We start from the raw sequence: 19,393 nt of genomic DNA, 5'->3' as shown, positions 1-19,393 counted from the left end.
GAGTAGTCCGGTCCCCAAACAAAAAGTCAATTACCATCCCCTTCGGGGTTGCAGGATATCCCAAGGAGGGTGTGTGAGCCCAGTGATGGACTGGTATTTGCAGGCCTCTCCCTGCTGGATCACCCATGTGGTGATGCCTTCCTCTGGCCCCCATCCTGTTCCTTGGGTAGCTTTCCTGGGCCCTTGGTTCTGCAGACTCAGACAGCCCAGTCCCCAAGCCCCGCTGCCCTCAGCTCTCCGCCCTCCCCTATCCCTGGCACCAACTACAAGGGGGTCTGTCACCAGGACACAGCTGCTATTCCTGAGGATTCTGACTGACCGCAGTGTTCCCCGGCCCGTTGGGGTGCAGATGTCCAAGCTGATAACCCTTCCTGGGGACTCGGCTGTGGGCAAAGAGCCAGAGATAAAGCTGGACGGCAGACTTCCTGCGGGGCAATGTGGCTGGGGCACAGTGGCCAGAGGAACCTGGGCCTCCCACCAGCGTCTGCCTGCTGGCAGCCACCAAGACCTTAGGGCGGGCGACTCCTTGAAGCCCTCTTGGTCAGGTCTTAGGCAGGGCCAGGAGGACGGACGGCCAGCCATCTGAGAACAAAGCAGTGCAGTGAGGTCTAGCCTCTGCCAGCTCCGACCTCCCTGGTGTTGCGGGAAGAGATGAAGCCACAGTCCTTTCCCAGGGCCGGCGCCTGCCGCCATGTTGTCTACTTCTCGGAAGAGGAAACTGAGGCACAGGGAAACTACATAACTTGTCCCAGGCCTCACAGCCGAGAGGAATTTTTTGTTTTGTTTGTTTGGGGACAGCGTTTCACCGGGTAGCCTAGGCTGGCCCCGGAACTCACAGAGATTTGCTTGCCTCTACCTCCCCAGACCTGATACAAGAGGTACATGCCACCAAGCTTGGCTAGCCTTGAATTTTAACTGGCACCGTTTCTCCCAGGCTTTGCAGCAGCCAGAATCTAAACCTGAACCCTTGGGTTAGGAACCACGGCTAGGAGAGAAGGCAAGCCCCCAGCCACGAGAGACCATGGGCACCGTGGCTGACTACTCTGCGTGTGACCACCAGAGAGACACCTATACCTCAGGTCTCCTGTCATCCATCTCCTCCCCCAACCCCCAGGTCCCCATATGTCCCTAGGAGTGCCCTGTGGCCATTCCCACATCACCCCACCCCCACCCGGCAAACATTCCATAATCAGAGTGACTAGAATTCCAGACCCAAAAATCAAAAATGGAAAAGATGGCCGGCAGGACAGGGTTCCTACTGAGAGCGTTCTCCACGCCAGAGGCAGAGGGAGCAACTACTCACAGGCTGTTGCTGGGACACGTGTCCCAGCTCCCCCCCCCCCCGCAGCTCTGTCCCCGCCCACTCACCCTGCCCACCTCCTGCTCTCCACCCAGCAGGCCCTCCTCCCACACCCGAGCAGAGGGCAGGGGCACCTGTGGCTTGCTTGGCAGGGCCGGGTGCCAGGGCACTTTCCCTCTGCTTCTGGGCTTGCCTCCAGCCTCAGCCCACTGTGGTGACAGCCTGCCTGCCGTGGCTCAGAGAACAGAGTCAGAACTGTGTTCTTATGTCCCCAGCCAGGACCACACGCCTTGGCAGGCAGGCAGGGACCGGAGCCCCAGCCCAAAGTGGCCCACACCACCCAGCCACAGACTCTGTCTGTAATCAAACCTACCATTAGGGAGATGAGAGGCAGTATCCCGCCTCCGCCCTCACCCCAGTCCAACCCTAGTGGCCACCCCTAAACATGGTACAGAAGCCAAGGGCCAGGACAGCAGTAACTCAGGGGCTTGGGGTCCCCAGAGGTAGCTCCAAGTCGGCACCTGAAGAGTTTCCCAGGAGAGAAGATACGACCAACCCCAGGCAGTAGGCAGTAGGAAGGGCACATGGATTGTGAGATGTGGGGTACATTTCACTATGGTATGGGGGGGTCACTGCTGCTAAGGCCCAGAGGAGAATCATGAGGGCCTAGAGTGGGCCACCATAGTAGGGGACTAGCCCTCAAGGAAAACCGAGGTTTCTATCTCCTTTAGGGAGCCTCCATTTCTGCCTCTATCAAGAGGGGGTGATGGTGGAGCTGAGGCACCAAGAGGGACCTGATAAATGTCATTTCCCTCCTCTGGCTATGTTAGAAAGGGGACAGAGGGGCTGGAGAGATGGCTCAGCGGTTATGAGCACTCACTGCCCTTCCAGAGGTCCTGAGTTCAAATCCCAGCAACCACACGGTAGCTCACAATCATCTCTAATGGGATCTGATGCCCTCTTCTGGTGTGTCTGAAGACAGCTATAATTGTACTCATATACATAAAATAAATAAATAAATCTTTAAAAGGAAGGAAGGAAGGAAGGAAGGAAGGAAGGAAGGAAGGAAGGAGACAGAGGACTGGGCTAGGGCTGCCTTTGCAAGAGAGGGACCTTGTATGACAACTTGCTATCCTGATCTGGGAATTCTGGAACAAGAGACTCCAAGGTCTGCCGTGTTTGGGGCCCCAGCTTCCAAGCTGGCTGGCCCCTTCTGTCAAGACCTGGCCAAACACCGGCATATTCAATGCCTGGCCCTGTGTGGCTCATTCAGGCCCACGTGACCCCGGAGAAGGTGAGGCTGGTGTTTATGCCAGCTGCCTGTCTTGACACTTTGTAAAGAGCCAGGCTTCCTTCCCCTGGCTGGCTGTCTCTACCAGGTGAGGCTCGGGAGTGTCCTTCTTCCAAAGACAGTGTTGCCCCTGTGTTTCCTCTCACTCTTGAAAGGTGACACAGAATCAGAGGGGCAGGGAGGGAGTTTATTAGGAGGTGACCCTGGGACAGAGGAGCCACTGGGGTAAGAACAACAAAAGGACAATTTAGGAAGCCGGCAGCTAACAGACCTGAACCTGTCAGGCGTCTCATTAGCCCCTTTACCCCATGAACCAGCAGGGGTAACTCTATTAGGATGATAAGAGGCCCAGAGAGGCCAAGAGGCCTGACCAAGTCACACAGCTTTAAGTGGTAAATCGAGGGCATACACCTAGGCTGGCAATAAGGAGTACTGCTTTTCACCATGAGGCTCTGGGGGACAACGGGGCCTTCGTGGTCTTCTGGGCCCCATGAGAGAAGGCAAGGTGCCACTGCTATCGAGGTGACAATCTCATCAGAATCTCCTCTGTCCTCAATTCCCCTGCCAAAGCCACCATCTCCATCAGACTCCCTGCGTGCGGCTTAGCTGAGTGGCCACCCAGCTAGCAGGACATACAGGTGAGGCACTCACAGACCCACCGTGCTGGCAAGCATTAGCGTCCATCCACAGTTCTCACCCACAGCTTCTTCTGCCCACAGCACCTGGGCGCCTGGCGGCACGCCCAACCCACACCAAGGAAGTTGGGCAAGTGCCCTTTGCCCTCGAGGCTTAAGGAAACATGGAATTCAGGGGTGCAGGAGGAGTCTGCGCACGGCAACCACCGAAAGGGCTGAATGGAGCTGGGGAGAGGCCAGAGCTCAGCACCTTCCTTCCTTCTGAGGCAATCTAGGACCATACAATCAATGGCCACCTAGAACCTGGGGACAGGCCCAGGAGCCAGCTGGGTTAGCCCAGGCAGGAGGCCAGGGCCAAGGACAGAGCAGGCAGAGGGCAGTTGCACAAAGGAACGGCCAGTATCACAGGCTCCGCCCAGGTCCCAGTGCTCCCAGTGACCACATGTATGTCCTATAAGAACATAGAACTTTCCCCTGGCGTCCCCAAACATTGCTACTGGTGTCTCTGCCATTGCTGCCACCCCGCCCCAGTGAGACCCAGTCTCCTGACTACTCTCAGGGACTAGTCCCTTACTACCTCAAACAGCCCTGGAAGACATCGTGTGTCCCCTTCATAATCTGTCAACTGCACGTCTTACCAGGGAAAGGAAGGCCACACCCAGGACTGGCCCCTAGCCTGGGTCCCATGCAGCCTTCACTGATGCTGCCTGTGCTAAAGGCAGGGTCAGATGTCACTTGCCTCTGACATGGGACCAGGAGGACCAGAACCTCAGAGTCACCTGCACAGGACACCTGGGCCCTGAGCATGCCTCTGACCCTCCAGAGGCTTTGTAGCCCAGGTCTACACAGTTCCACTCTTGACCACTGCCCCCACCCCTGCCTTTTCCTTCTTATTTCCTGACCAGAGGGTTGGGTCAGCATTGGTTCTTTACCTAGGCTGTCCCAGGTACTCTCAGGGAATGTAGGACTCAGTGGCCTCAGGAGCTGGGAGCACACAGATGAGCCCAAGGGCAGGCTTGGCACCAGGGTCAACACAGATCAGCCTTTGTTCCACAGTGCACAGGGTGTGGAGGCTCGTGCCTTAGGGCAAGCCATAGGAGGGGTCAATATCCCACCAGGCTAGGCTGGATCTGGGACCCCAAAGCACTGCCTCTTAGGCCAACACTCATATCCCACATGCATCTCAGAGTCCCTGAACCAAGACACTGCAGCCCGAGTCAGGGCTCAGCCCTCCGTAACCCTCATATCCGTCTATAAGCCTTGATGTCTGGGCACCAGTCCCAAGACCCACACTCCCTCCTCTAAGCTGGTGCAGGCTTTCCCTGGGGCTCACTCTGGGCCCACTCATTGGTGGACTCCTCTGGTCAGTGAGAAGTGACTGGCCCAGGCTGGCCTGGCTGCCTGTGGGGACAGCAGTGGACTCACTTATGGGAGATGGACCGGTGGGAGGCTCCCTTCTCTCTGCCTCTCCATCAATCCCCCGTGAGCTCCTTTATGAGCTAGGTCTACACTTGGAGCTGCGTACAAGCTTCAGCCCAGCAGGAGGAGGCCTCCTCCTGCTCCCCAGCATCCCACCTGGCACTGCCACTATGGCTTCTGTGGGGGCCAGGCCCTTGGAGGTGACAGCTATTTCCCCATAGTCCTGATTACTCTGCCTCGGGAGTTCTCCTGGCAGGCTGATGGAGACATTTAGTGCACAGAGGAGGAAGGGTATGCCCTAAGACCCAGAGGCATCATCGCCCTGACAGCCTTCATTCGCATAGGAACTCGGGCGGGGGGGGGGGGGGTGTCAACATAAAGGTCAAAGGTCAAAAGTCATGGTCAAGGCTGGGGTTCTGGGGAAATATGTGCGTGCAGAAAGGTGGGCGAGTGGTGGGCTCTCGGAGGCTGAGGTGGGCTGTGGGTTGCAGAGCCTAGTCAGTGCTCTTTGCTTGAGGGTGGGGGTTGTAGACGAAAGGAGACACAGGCCACCGGGAGGGAGGGGGGACAGGAGGTTCCAGCATTCCTGGATCTAAGGTCTCAGGTCCCTCCCCAGAGAACTTCCTCTCTGCCCTACTCAGCTGGTATGGCCCCATTCTGAACTCCCTTCTCCCTAAAGCCCCCCAGTCACATGGTGCTTCCCCTGTGGCTTGCTCTTCTTGGCGTCCATCTTGATGCATTTGGGGGGGAAGGAGGGCACTCCAGGTGCCCTCAGCTTTGGCAGTGTTTGGGGACTTCAGGGGAAAGTTCTAGGCAGCTCTATATAGTTCTGGGTGCATTTGGAGGTGGGGACCAGGGCCATCTGCCTGCTGTCCCCAAGGTACCCTGGTGAGGGGGAGGGGCAGGACCTGGTTCCTGGGGCTAACCCCACCCACTCCAGGCTTCTGTTTCTGGCTGTGCTGGGTGGCTCCCCCTTCTGGGCCAGTGACAAACTACACCCACAGCCTCTGCCCAAGGGAGAGGCAGGAAACCACCTCCTCCCTGACATGCTCAGCAAAGTGGCCTAGAGAGGGGAACTTCTGGGTCCAAATGCAGGCTGTCCTTACTCAGCAGTTCACAAGGCTGGTCCCCCACCCCTGAGTTCTGGAGTGACCCCACTGTCCTGCAACGGCCTGAATAGAGACACACTCCCTGTCCTCTTTGCCCCTTTCACTGAGATTAGGACCCTGTACCACAGACACAGTCAGTCCAGCCAGGCTGACTGGAATGGACCGCCAACCAGCAGGCTCCATGAGACACCGCCTCGTCCTGCTGCTGTGAACAGAGAGCCACCTCACAGGAGAAAGTGGACCTCTCATGGCTGTAGCCGGGACATTAAACCTTAAGCAGAGGGAGAGGTCAGATAAGCCAGGTCGGTGTGCTGGAGTCTCGGGGTTATTAGTTGGGGAGGCGTACAATGGGAGCGAGAAGAGAGAAACATGAGGAGGGAGCCACAGGCCAAGGGCCGCTGAGGCTTTCAGAATTTAAGGCAGGCGTGAGGCAGATCTTACACACTGAGGAGGAAGCAGCCTGTGAGGCCTTAGCCTAAAACCAAGCCGAGAGCTCTGACCTCTAACCTAAAAGGAAGAGGCGCGTTTGGAGCCACTAAGTTCCAGGTGACACGTGACAGTAACCGCAGGAAACCGGTGTGACGGGAAGCAGGCAGTTCCCAGACCCACACAAGTGTTTACTCTCAGGAACATCCTCCAGGGCACAAACTCGGCTGTGACCTTGAGTGCCCTTGGCCGAGCCCTGACCACTGGGTCCTCTGTTTCCTGCAGGCATTGCTTCTTCTGGTTTTGGTTTGCTTGTAGGATTTGTTTGTTTTTATTTCTTATGCGTGACTGTTTTGCCTGTGTGGACGTGCACCACCTTTGTGCAGTCCCTCCCAAGGCCAGAAGAGGGCATCAGGTTTCCTGGGCTGGAGTGACTTGAGGTTGGACACTATCTAAATGTGGGTGCTGGGAATTGAACCCTGGTCCTTTGCATGAAGAGCAGCCAGTGCCCTTAAACACTTGGCCATCTCTGCAGCTCTTCTTATAGCTCCCTCACCAGGGGTTTGAAATGTTCGCTCCACCTTCAGGGCTCCTGCACACACACACAAAAAACGTGCTAACTGGCCTTGGCCAGCCCAGGCCCTGCAGAGAGAAGGAAGGTTCTGGATTGGGTAAGAAGCCACTTGGATGCACATACCTGGGCTCTTCAGATCTAATTTCCTCCGTCCACTGCTGCACAGACCCTGGCTCCCATTCATCCGGTGAAAGCTTTCGAGTCCCCACTCCTACCCCGCCCACCTTGTGCTGTCAGGCCCAGGGAACCATGGTCTCTGCTTCATGAAGGCCAGCCAGCACGCCTTGGGTCTTTGAACCTTTCCCCCCTTGACTGGGAAGTCATGGGGTATTCTCTCAGCATGGCCTTCTGTCTGTGCGAGCCACAGGAGTTCTGGGGTTCTTGAGCACTGGGCCACAGGTCTGTCTTGTGTACTTCTGGGTCTAAAGAATCTGAGGCACACAACAGATGCTAAGTACCCATGAAACCACAAGCACATGCACACATGCACACACACACACACACACGCGCACACACACACACACACACACACACACACACACGCACACGCGCGCGTGCACACGTGGAGGTAAGAGACCCACAAATAGGAAGGAATAACATCTCCAGATGGAAATGAAGCTGAGGAGAGAGGCTACAACCCCGTGAGCAATTACTAAAAGCTGGACGGCCGGAATAAGCCCCCCCACCCCCGAGGACACAGGGAAAGTGTCACACATATATGGCCTTCAGAAGGGTGGGCCAGGCTGGTTACAACATTGTCTCCCTAGGGCCCCATGACTCTTCACCCACAGGGCCCTCCAAAGTCACTTCAGTGGCTCCGAGCATGGTCTTTGTGTGTGTTTACGTGCTCGTGTGGAGACGCAGGGAGGGGCAGGTGCACACGTCTGTGTAGGTGAGTCTCTGATGTCAGATGTCTTCAGTCGTTATCCTGTTTTTGAAGACAGGGACTCACTGACTGAGCTAGGCTGGCCGGCCAGCAAGCCTCAAGGATCACATCCTTTCTCCCCTTCTCCAATTCAGGGATCACATGTGTGAACCAACACACTCAGCTTTTACGTGGGAGCTAGAAACGGAACTCAGGCCCTCATGCTGACTGAGCCCACCTCATAACCCAAGCCCCTTAATCAATCTTTGTCACTGAAAAATGTCTATTGGCGGTGGCACTTTTGATCACCAGCCATCGGGAAGACACTAGGTCTGAGACAACCCTTGGGTTACCTACCATTCTCCACTGCCCACACTGAATACCCTTTCCTCTTTGTTTTATGAACGTTGGAACTGGTGGCAGGCATACACGGCCACACACCAGCCAAGGAAGTGTAGAAAAGACAGTCTATCCCAGTGGGTGGGAGCCAGGGATGAGGATGTGGGCCTATGTCTCAACACTAGGAGACTGCCGCAGCAAAGCCATGTGTTCAAGACCAGCTTGGACTTCAGCATGAGACACCCCCACACACACCCCGACTCAAAACAACAAAACAATTTTTAAAGAGAGGAAGAGGGCACAGCGGAGAACATCAGACATTGGTACTAAGAATGCTGACAAGAGGCCAGTGTTTCCCAAAGTCCTCAGCGAACACCCCAGGGTCAATGTGCTGATTGGAATGCAGGCCCAGCTGAGCATGGCGGTGCATGCCTGCTGTCTTAGCTCTCCAGAGACTAAGGCAGGAGAATGGAGAGCTCCGGGCCAGTCTGGGCATCATAGGCAGAGACTCTGTCAGAATAAAATGTCCACTAAAATGGGAAGGGCGAAAGAGAAAGAGGGAGGGTCGGCCGGTCTCTGCCCGTGAGCCTCACTGTGCCCAGAGAGACTTCAGGCCATTCTCTCCCTGAAAGGCCTCTTTACTGCCTGTGCCTTCAGAGGCCTCTAGACTTCCTGCCCTGACTTGCAAGCCATGTTTCCAGCCTTATGAGATGTGCCCAAGAAGATAAAAATCACTGCCAGTGGGAGCCAGGCATTAGATCCCAGCTCCACTGGTGGCACCCAAGGGAGAGGACGGTACAGTGAGGTGTGTATGGCAGGTGCCCAGGAGGTCCTTCTGCAGAGGAGGATACCGGGGGCGACGTGCAGGGATGCAGCATCCCCTTTGCACCCCCGGAGCAGCTGTGGCTCCCCAACCATAGGCAGAACCTGTCTGCGCCTGGTGCCGTCACGCTCGGCTCTCCACATGCCGCTATGGGCCGTCTGCCAGCTGAGTGCCCTTCTCTGCCTTCCTGGCGACAGAGGCAGCCTCAGCCAGAGCCCATTATTCTGACAAAGAAGAGGAAGAGGCAGGGTTGCTGGTGACAAGTCAGAGCCCTCGTTCTGTACGCTGGAGTCACGCTGCACATCAGACGAGGCTGCCTCTTGGCCTTCTCCTGGTCAGTGTGCTAGTTACATTTTTGGTCAGCCTGACACAAGTTCCAGTTGTCTAGGAAAGGGAACTGAGATAGCCTCCTCCATCAGATGGCCTGTGGGCAAGTCTGTGGGGCATCTTCCTGATTGATGATTGATATGGAAGGATCCAGCCCACTGTGGGTGGCACCATCCCTATGTAGGTGGTTCTAGATTCTCTAAGAAAGCAGACTGAGAAAGCCATGAGGAGCAAATCAGTAAACAGTTTTCCTCCACGGCCTCTCCTTCACATCCTGCCTTAGCTTCCTTCAATGGATTGTTACTGGATCTGTAAACCCCCTGGCCCCCTCTCAAGTGTTTTATCACAGGGATAGAAAGCTTAACTAAGACAGGTCGGGCAGCAGCATCCTTGTGCCACAGACGAGGAAACCAAAGCACGAGACGACATCCGGCTTATACCAGAAGCTCAGTAGAGCCAGGTCTTAGCCCAGCAAGCCCAGATCCATGTGTGTGAAGATGCTTATATCCTGGCTACACAGCACACAGCTTATTTTAACACGTGACAGGATGAAAAGGGGGGATGGGGTGGGAACGGCAGTTGGAAAGAGCATCCCTACTAGACACAGACCCGGCACCCCAGAAACCCTCTCCACGGCTGCAGCTCAGCCCAGGGAACCTGTTTCTCAGAACCTGTGATCTCAGGAGAAGCCCCTGAACCCAGAGCCACCCCCACCCCTCAGGGACAAAAAACGATATGGGGGCCAGTCTGGAGGTAGGAAGGTGGCACAAAGAAGGCCTGGCACAGTGCTGTTCTCAGAGGGCTCTGAGAAGTAGGTGGGAGACAGGAAGACAGATGGACGGATGGGCAGACAGATAGACGGATAGGCAGCAGTAGCAGGGAGAAGCTCTGAGGAACCTCAAACCTGTACCTGGAAGGTGTGGAGGGGGCCAGGCAAGGAGTAAATTCCACAGGGTCCTAACAAGGGATGTCCCAACAGAGGCCTGACAAAGGTGTCCCCAAGGAGGCTAGGTGCTGGCTACCAAGTGCCAGATCCCATTCCCTGCTGCAGAGCAGCTCAGGGCCTGAGGACGGTGGGAGTCCCGGGGTAGCCTCAGAGCCAGGAAATGGGGCCTTAGTAGCCTAGGCAGGGCATAAGCTCAAGGCTCCTTGTTACTGTGATCCAACACCCGACAACGGCTGCTTATACACAGGGAAGGGTTTCCTCAGCTCAGGGTTCCAGGCTATGGTGGTGGGGAAGACTCAGTGGGAGGAGCAGCCGGCACCGGGGCAGGAGTCACATGGCCTCTGCCAGTCAGGAAGCAGAGAGGAGAGGACTTCTGGGTGGCTCACTTCTCCCTTGTATCCAGTCCAGGACCCCACATTCAGGCGGGGTCTCCCTTGCTTACTTAACTCAGCCTAGAAAATCCCTCATGGCCATGCCTAGAGGTTGGTCTAGTAGGTGATTCAAGATCCAGTCAAGCTGACAGTCAGAATTAACCATCACATTACCCGCCATCAGGAAGGAAAGCGGCTTCCTCATGGGCGGGTCAGTAAGGGCAGATGCTGTGTAGGGGCATTGTGGTGGGAGAGCTGCAGCTGGAGCACTTTCTCCTGCTGCACTGACTGTTGCTTGAAGACTCCTCCCATCCCTCCTCCCAGGCTGTCACCTGGCCTGTCTCACCCAGAGATGTCAGCTTACTATGGTTGCTGTGATAAATCTTTTGTTTTGTTTTATTTTTTTTTTGTTTTGTTTTCTGAGACAGTTTTTTTCTGTGTAGCCCTGGCTGCCCTAGAACTCACTCTGTAGACCAGGCTGGCCTTGAACTCAGAAACCCGCCTGCCTCTGCCTCCCAAGTGCTGGGATTAAAGTCGTGCAACACCGCTGCCCTGCTGCTGTGATAAATCTTAAGCTGGGCATCTCTCTCTCTCTCCTCTCTCTCTCTCTCTCTCTCTCTCTCTCTCTCTCTCTCTCTCTCTCACACACACACACACACACACACACACACACACACACACACCTAGCAGTGACCTCCACACTAGGGAAGCCAAGGCAGGAGCATCACTAGGTAGCCTGGACTATATATTCTCACCCAAATCTCACTGAGGGAATCCAGGATGGACAGGGTCAGTTTCTGAGAGGCTATAGGGAAAGCCTGGTCCTCCTTCTGGAACATTCCTCGGCTATCAATCCCCATGTCTGTCTTCAGGGTCTGCAGTGCAGAACACCCATCATCTTGGTCCTTGCTGGTCCTCTCTTCCATGGCTCATCTACCATAATCTCCCTATGGCTGTCCTGGGACAACCTTGCTGCTAACCTGTCCCCCGGGCAGCTTCGCAGTAGCTGCTGCTGCAGCCTTAACCCAGCTGGGCTTCGTGATCAGGTCGGGGAAGCCTTATGGGGTCTGCTATTCCGTTGACCCTGATACCGTGTCAGAATCGCTGGGCTGTTCAGGGCAGGAGCAGACAGATGTGGAGAGGAATGCTCTGCTGTGGAGGTTCGGCTTGGGTGACAGGGTTCTTCAGGTCCCTATCCTCCTGGCTTTGCCTTCAAGGTTTGGGGCTGGCTTTGTGCTCCCTTGGAAGAACCTGGAAAGAGGGAAGGAAGGCCCTCGCCACCAGAGCTATGATGAGGCACTGTTGACTGTGTTTGAGAAGAGAGACTGGGCAGAACTCTTTGTCTTTCTGTCTCTGTACCAGGCGGCCACTCTCCTCTCTGCTTCCTGACTGCGGATGCCATGTGACTCCTCCTGCCCGCTGCCGGCTGCTCCTCTCACCAAGTCTTCCCCACCACCATAGCCTGGAACCCTGAGCTGAGGAAACCCTTCCCTGTGTATAAGCAGCCGTTGTCAGGTGTTGGATCACAGTAACAAAGAAAGGGAGTAACACTGGCAGTAACGGTACCTGTGGATAAACTAGTGTGTGGCGGCCAGGCTTCTGTACCCGTGTGCTGGTGAGGATGTGGGGTCCTCCACCACCCACTGTAGTGTGTGGATGGCGGCATCTGGAGAGGGTGGGAATGCGGCCTCAAACCAGGTAGCCATTTATGCACACAGCTAAGCCCCAGTCCTCTCTGGTTAGCGCTCATGAAGTCCCATCCGAGGGGCACACATGCCGGGTCTGAATGACGCTGGCATATAGCTGAGAGAGGGAGGGGCTGGGACCAGAATGTCTGGACACACATAGCTCAGCTCACCAGTGGGGACTGCGGCTTCGACTGTCTCTGCTGATAGGAGAAACTCGCCACAGGAGAGACTGCTACACCCTCCAGAAAGGACATACAAAGCCACCATCCGTCTAACGGGCAGGTGGCCACTCCATGGCCATGCAGGAAGGATATTCAGGAATGACACACACTGTTGTTGTAGAGTGCATAACCTACACAACCTTGCCTGGCAGCTATCACGGAGTCTTAGCGTTTGTGTCACGGTCATGCCCCCGAGGCCGACTTAGTTGGATGGCCTCATTTCACGGTGGCTATTGTGTAATCGGAGCAGCTGAGGCTTTGGGAGGCCCTGAAGTTCATAACTTAAGGTTAGGGCATGGACCCACTGTGATACTAAGGCTGTCTCCTTCCTGTCATTTCAGAGCATGTAGAATTACTTCCACTCCAAGGAGCCTGTGCTCAGCACAAGGACAACTGCTTCGAGAGCCCTCTCCCACCTTGCCAGCTTCCTTCCATATGCGCATTAAAAGGGCTCTTGTTCCAACTAGAGGCTCAAGGCTGCTTAACAGAGCCAAGTGTCCCACACAAGACTTCAAATGACACCCTACTCTGCAGAAGGGCCTATACACCAGGCTACAGTTCCTTTGAGCCTTGTTAGCTAAAGGAACTGTGGCTTGGCTCACCATGGTCCTCACAGGATGGAGAAGTGGGCCCAAGATGCCTGGCAGCTGCTGATCCATTCCCCCATGGCCCAGAACTAGGTCTACAACCAGCAGTGGCTTTCCTAGTGCGGCGCCCAGGTCAATGTTGCCCACACAAAGTTTAGCTACGTGGAAGCTTCACCACGGACAATTCCATCCGTGACATAGAGGTGGCCCTGTTCCCTAAGTGACACCAAATCCTATGAACCCTGGTGGTTAGAACCCAGTGACTCCAAACTCATTGCTTTGCATAAGAATTCCTGGGTATCCTGGCCTGGCCCAGGCCTTTCCCCCAACTAGCTCCATACAGAGAACATTTGCAGGGAAGCAGAGTTGAGGAATGGCTGCCTGAGGTGTTTACAGCCCTGCCAGAAAGTAGATGTCCCCTTCCTGCCCTGACCAACCCCCCCCCCCCAGAGGACTGTGCAAGTCAGAACTGGCTGAAGCCACCACAGCTGGGCTCTTGAGGCGCTTCCCTGTAGCTAAGCTCTAAAAAGATGGGCTACGTTGGTGTGTATGTGCACGTATATGTGCATGAGATGTCTGTGTCCATGTGCATGTGTGTGTGTATGAGAGTGTGTCCTGAGCAGGAGTCCGTATGCTTGTGGGGAATCTGTGTGTGCACCCCTGTGTGCTTCAGATGTGTACAGGGCTGCTGTGTATCACCTGTGGTTATGAGCACATGTTGGCTTCTGTGGGGTACAGGGTCGAGACCTTGTGTCTGCGCACACACACGTGATACAGTCATGAGGCCTGTGCATATCCCTGCTAGGAGGACTGACTTCCCACCCACATACTATGTAAGCATTCGGGTGTTGGTGAGTCTGTGAGGCCCATATCTTTCTCTGTGCTCTGTATCCTTCACATCTTGGTATCTGCCTGTATGCACCTGTGTAGGTGTATCCGTGTATGTCAGTACGAACCCACGTGTGTGTACGCATGTCCATATCTGTCCCATATGTTTGAGCACCTGTATTTACATGTACACTCATTGGTGCTATATATGTTTATCCATGGTGGGGAAGTTCTGATCCAGTCTCTGTCTGTATCTATGCACACGTTTGTATGTGTACCACATGTAACCCATCTCCAAGCCCCACGTGACCGGCCCTGCCGCAGGCAAACAGTGCACAGCTGGTGTGAGCCACGCCGCCCACTGCTGGATGAGAGGTGGCAGGTGTATGATAATCCATCAGTCACCGTCAGATTCCGAGCAGTGTAGCTGCCCCCGTGGGACCTGACTATAGGCCACGCTTCTGGCCTTCACAGCTAGAAGCTGCCCTGGGCCATCCATCCTGGTGGGAGCAGCTGGCAGACGGGGGGCCCGGTGCTCTGCCCAGCCTGTCACTGCAGGGCAGGGCTGCCAAGCCAGTCTTCTTTGTCTACTGACCTGACCCCCCAGTTCTGCCCTGCTTAGACAGCAGGGCTGTGCCCCCTGACCCTGTACCTTGGCTTCTTGACTCTCAGGGAGCACTCTTCCCACCTCTTCTCCCCCTCCCCCACCTAGGGCAGCCTCCAGAGCAAGTCAGTGTGTAACCAACCACCCAGGAGTCACCTTAAGGGACACAGAAATGACGAAGCCTACCCAAACGTTCCAAGCAGAGCTCCTTACTGGAAATTGAAATGTCACCCCCAAAACTTATGACCTGGAACTTTCCGGATCAGAGTTAAAACAGATGGTAGAAGCCAGATACATGAATCAAACTCCAGTACCTCACCACTGCTATGTGGCAAGTGAGAGAGCCCACTGCACACTGCTCTACTGACATAAAGCAGCACACACAAACACAAGCCTCTACTTGCCTGGGTATCACAGAAGACTATGGCCTACCAACCACCAGACACATCTCACGGACTCAAAGCCTCGGGTGCACCTTTCCCCATACTGGCTGGCTTTCCTGTAGAACTCTATAAGGGGCTGGCCTGTCCCTCACCGGCAACATGCTTGGGCCCACACAGACACACCTCAGGGTAGACTTTCCCTGGAGGGGTGGGTAGGAAATGCAGACACAAGGGTGTTTTCAAGACCCAATCCAGAAAGGGGTATCCTGGACCTTGGAGGGCTCATGTCAATTCGCAGCACCCTGGTTTCCACAGGGCATGCCTGTGGAACTAAAGGGAGTGCCAAGGGAAGTGCCACCCAGGCAAGCATAGCATTCTGCCCACTGACTTGGGGCAGCCAGTGGGGCTAAGTGCAGAGGCTCACACACAGCACTTCCCTTGGAACCAGACACCACAGGCTGAGGAAGCCAGGCTCGCCCGCTGACACGGCCATTCATAGATGTAAGGTTCTGAGCCTGTTGGGTGAATGTGTGAGTGTGGGGGAAAAGGGGTGCCAGTCTCTGGTAGCATCTGTCTTGCACGCCTCCTTTTCCACATGGCCACCCTATGCACATCTGCCAGTGTCTGAAGACCCTCAGGCCTCCAAGGCTATAAGCACTTGGTCTGTCGGGTCAACCCGAGGACTGAGTCCATCTCACAGAAGAAAGGAGAGTGGGACTGAAAGATGAATGAGTACTCCAGATCCAAGCCTGGGCCCGTAGTGGTCCAACCTACTGTGCCACACGATCTCTGGCCTGCATGTCACCACCCTCAGTCCCAACTCCTGCTGTTCTCTAACAAGCTATGCAGCAGGTCTCTATCACCTCAGTGGCTCCTTGGGCCCCCGAGTCTCCTCTCCTCCCCAGGGACAGCACAGACCAGGTTCCCACAGGTCCTCCTTAGTGTATCCTCCTCCAGTGAGTCTTGCATGGCCTACGGTGGCCCTGCGAGCATCCCCGGGTCCTTGAGAAGAGACTCTAAGGATACAACTATCCACTGCATCTTCAGAACCTACAGTGAAGGCCTCAGGAGCACACAAGTGGCTGGTGGGCTCAGCAGGGTCACCCTGAACACTGTTCCCTCACAAACCACCGAACAGCAACAGAGGGATACGAGGCCAACAAACCCGGGAAGCCTCAACACAGCCATCCTCCTGCCTGCTGGCCCAGCACTTACGGAAACCTTCACAGGTGACTAGGTCAGTCGGCCCTCATGCCCACTTTCCGCAAAAACTACCTGCAGGCCCGGGTTTGCCGCAGTGACATTTACAAGCATGGGTGAACAGTCACCGCGCAGGCAAACTCATCACAGAGCATGAAGAGAATTCTCCAAACCCCAAGAAGCAGAAATCAAGCCCCCGTACACTGAGGACACGAGGTGGGGCCCAGCTCTCAACTCGGCGTCCCAACTCAGCCTCCCAGAGCCGCAGCCCCACGGGCTGGCTCAGGCCCAGCCCATGTGGAGAGACGCAAGACGCTCTTCTACCTGTAGCTGTAAGGTCTACACCATCTCCATCCCAGCTGTCCCGGCTGCTCTGCTGGCTCGACACTGGCAGCGGCTCCTGGGTGGTCCTGATGCTCCTGGATAGACTGTCTGCGGGGGGCACCGGCTGTAGCTCGGGCTCTGATGCAGGAGCATGGACAATTGCAGGTGCCTCCAGGGGAGCTGAGGTGACCTGTAAAGAAAACAAACCAGTCAGGAAGGAGAGGGGCCTTGGGCTGTCTTTCCGCTTCCTCCTCACTGTGGCCTGACCTCTCCGGTCAGCAGTTCAGTTGAGCTGGCATGACACTGAAGACTATGGACTCTCATTGTCTGGCCAGGAACCTCAGGCTGACACCGGACACTGTAATACCATGTGTGTCTCGTCTCTTGACGTCTTGACACACAGAAGCCCCTAGCTTCTGACAGCCACCCTGGTGAGGATTTATGAGGGAGCCCGCAGAGGTGCACCAAGGTTCAGCCTTACGCAGCCTGTCCCCTGGGGATGTCTGTATGCCACCCCGTGCACTGTGTAACAAACAGGACCCTGGTGTTCAGCTTGGGAAGTTGGGGTGGCCATCCCAGCTGCACCCTATAGATTAGGGGGATGGGATGTCATTTCTCCAAGTCCTTTGGGGAGTAGTCTCTTCGAGACCAGGAGGCATCCATCCTGTCCCGTTATGATGTCAGGCATGGGTGAGGTTCCCCACTGCACAGAGTGACTGGAGAGGGTTCAGGAAACCAGGGACATCATCCTTAGGGCCTTTGTGGGAGCCATTGCTTAGCTTCTTTTCCTTTATAGCGTGCATTTCCCTGGGCTCACTTCCTCACACAACGGGTTCTAAGTCCCTGCATCCCGGGAGTCAAAGAGAAGTAGTCATGCATAGTAGGTCCCCTTTGAAACCAGACATCCTAGGTGTCGGTCGGGCACACCTCTGCAGATTCCCCACATCTCACTCCAGGCTGCTGGGCACAGCGACCGCCATGTCCCTACCCAGTCTCTACAGAGACACCCGTCTTGCATGCAGGCAGGCAACCAACCCCCACCAGCACACCCAACTTGGTGAGTTAGGCTCGAAAAATCAGAGTACAATATACAGGGATCAGTTCTCTCCTTCCACATTGTAGGTACCAGGGACCAAACGCAGGCACATCATGATGCTGGCTAGCAGACACGTCCCCTCGCTGAGCTATCTCACACGTGTTCTCTCCATGAGCCAGCCGTCTCACTTGCCCTTTCCCATGCATAATTAAGTTGTGGACACACGCACTCAACAAAGAATTCACCAGTTACCACAGAGCTGTCACACACACCCCATATCCAGACCTAGGGACCTTCTCACCTCCCAGAGAGGAATGGTCTCAACCACCCCATCCCAGTTCCTGGCCATCTCCCTTCTAACCGTCCCTCCACCCCCCAACCTACCCACCATATACACCTCTTTCTGCCCCGTGACCCTGACTGTTCTATTGCCCCACCCCCATTTCAAGGCTGGGAAAACTGAAGTTTCAGAAGTGGCCTCAGTAAAGGACACAAGTCACAAGCAGGGTCAGCCCAGGCCAGAGGGATTCCCAGGTCTAGGTGGGTGGCTGGGGCCAGCTCAGCCTCTGCTAGGCCATTTGAACCACAGGGAGCCAGGCCTAGGCTGGTGGCTCTCCCTCTTCCCCACTGAGAGTGTAGGGCTGCTAAGAAGTCATTTTCTGTTCATCCAGTTATTTTTAATATTTTTTTCAAGTTTTTTTTTTTTTTTCTCTCCCAGGGCTTAGTTCCGTAGGAGTAGCACCCTAAGTGAGACGGATGTTCAGAGTTCCCGCAGCGAGCACAGCCCCCACCAGCCCTGCAGGCAAAGAGGCAGATGAATTTACTGTGCTGTTTCCTGGAACGCTTTAATTTATAGCATCCATATGGAGACACTGCCCAGCCACAGCCCCCACAAAGTCCACGGCAGGCATGCAGGCTGGAGCCAGGAGGCACCACATGGGGCCACACACATCATTTCTTCATTCATGTATTCGTTCCTTGGGACGTCGGGTGAGTCTATCACTGTGGCAGGGACCCCTGAGTACAGATTGGGGCCCTACCCTTCAGGGACTTTGTCTGCTTCACAATCGTGTCCTAAATCACCACGGAAAGTTCTATCAGGGTGAAACTAAGGAAAGACAGTCATAGGGTTGTCACATCCACAAGGGGTGGTGGGACGCTACCCTGCCAGCCAGGGACTCCTGTTGCCAGGGGGAGGCTTTGTCCTCCTGCTAGCCCCTGGACATGGGGCTGGATGGGAGCAGAGGATTATGAACGCTCCGTACTTCTTGGTCCATACCTGTGACCTACTTTTTCTCCTGGAGTAGAGGAACCAGCAGGGTTCTGCTGGGGCAAAGTAGCTGGGTAACGCTGTGTCACGCCTGGGAAGGGGCTGTAGGTGTAAAAGTGGCAGTTGGTACCGTGTCTAGCAGAGAACCAAAGCAAAAAAAAAAAAAAAGTTCTTTGCTGAATACCTACTATGTGCTGGCACCAGTCCAAGCCTTTACCCAGAATCACACAGTCCTCCCAGACACCCCCTTGCCAGGGAGTTGGCACAGCGACCTGTCTGAACTTGCACGGTAATTGGGGCTTTGAACTTTGAAGTGCTTGTCTGCGACTTCAGTCAGCTGTGGAGCAATGGTGGGATGAAGCTTTTAAACAGAGAGCAGCAGACGGAAGCTGAGAGTCGAGGGCAGGGGCAGAGTACAGGGTTAGTGCTGCAGAAGTGGGGGGGGGGAGGTGTCCTGAAGAGCTGGGAGATCCAGAAGGGCTTCCTGGAGCAGGTGGGCTCTGAACTTGGTTTTCAAGGGGAGTAGGGTTTGGCAGGGAAAGACAGTAACTTGGGTGTGGACGATGTCACCATCAAAAACCATGTGATTGGGCCCAGTTCAGTTCTTAATCCACACCTCTGCACCATTCCCTTATCTGTTCCCCTACCCGCTCACCCAGCCACCCAGCCACAAGTCCATCTGTCCATCCATCGCCATCCCATCTATCCATCTGTCCATCTATCTCCCACTCACCCATCCATCCACCCACCCCTCCCTCCTACCTACTCACCCACCCATCCACCCATCTATCCATCCATCTCTCCCTCCCTCCCACCTATCCACCTAC

The 19,393-nt window shown here is 55.4% G+C and overlaps 1 protein-coding gene across 3 annotated transcripts in view; it reads right to left on the bottom strand.

Annotated features, from left to right (window-relative positions):
- Gse1 (Gse1 coiled-coil protein) overlaps window positions 1-19,393 on the bottom strand; it is a 354,151-nt gene that overhangs the window by 208,581 nt on the left and 126,177 nt on the right. For all 3 annotated transcript variants that reach the window (XM_029532578.1, XM_029532579.1, XM_029532581.1), the window contains exon 2: window positions 16,261-16,450. In XM_029532578.1, the coding sequence (XP_029388438.1) occupies window positions 16,261-16,450 (190 nt within the window). The remainder of the gene's footprint in view (window positions 1-16,260; window positions 16,451-19,393) is intronic.

Source organism: Mus pahari, chromosome 20, assembly GCF_900095145.1.
Source record: "Mus pahari chromosome 20, PAHARI_EIJ_v1.1, whole genome shotgun sequence".
NCBI lineage: Eukaryota > Metazoa > Chordata > Mammalia > Rodentia > Muridae > Mus > Mus pahari.
This window is presented reverse-complemented; position numbering and strand designations above follow the sequence as displayed.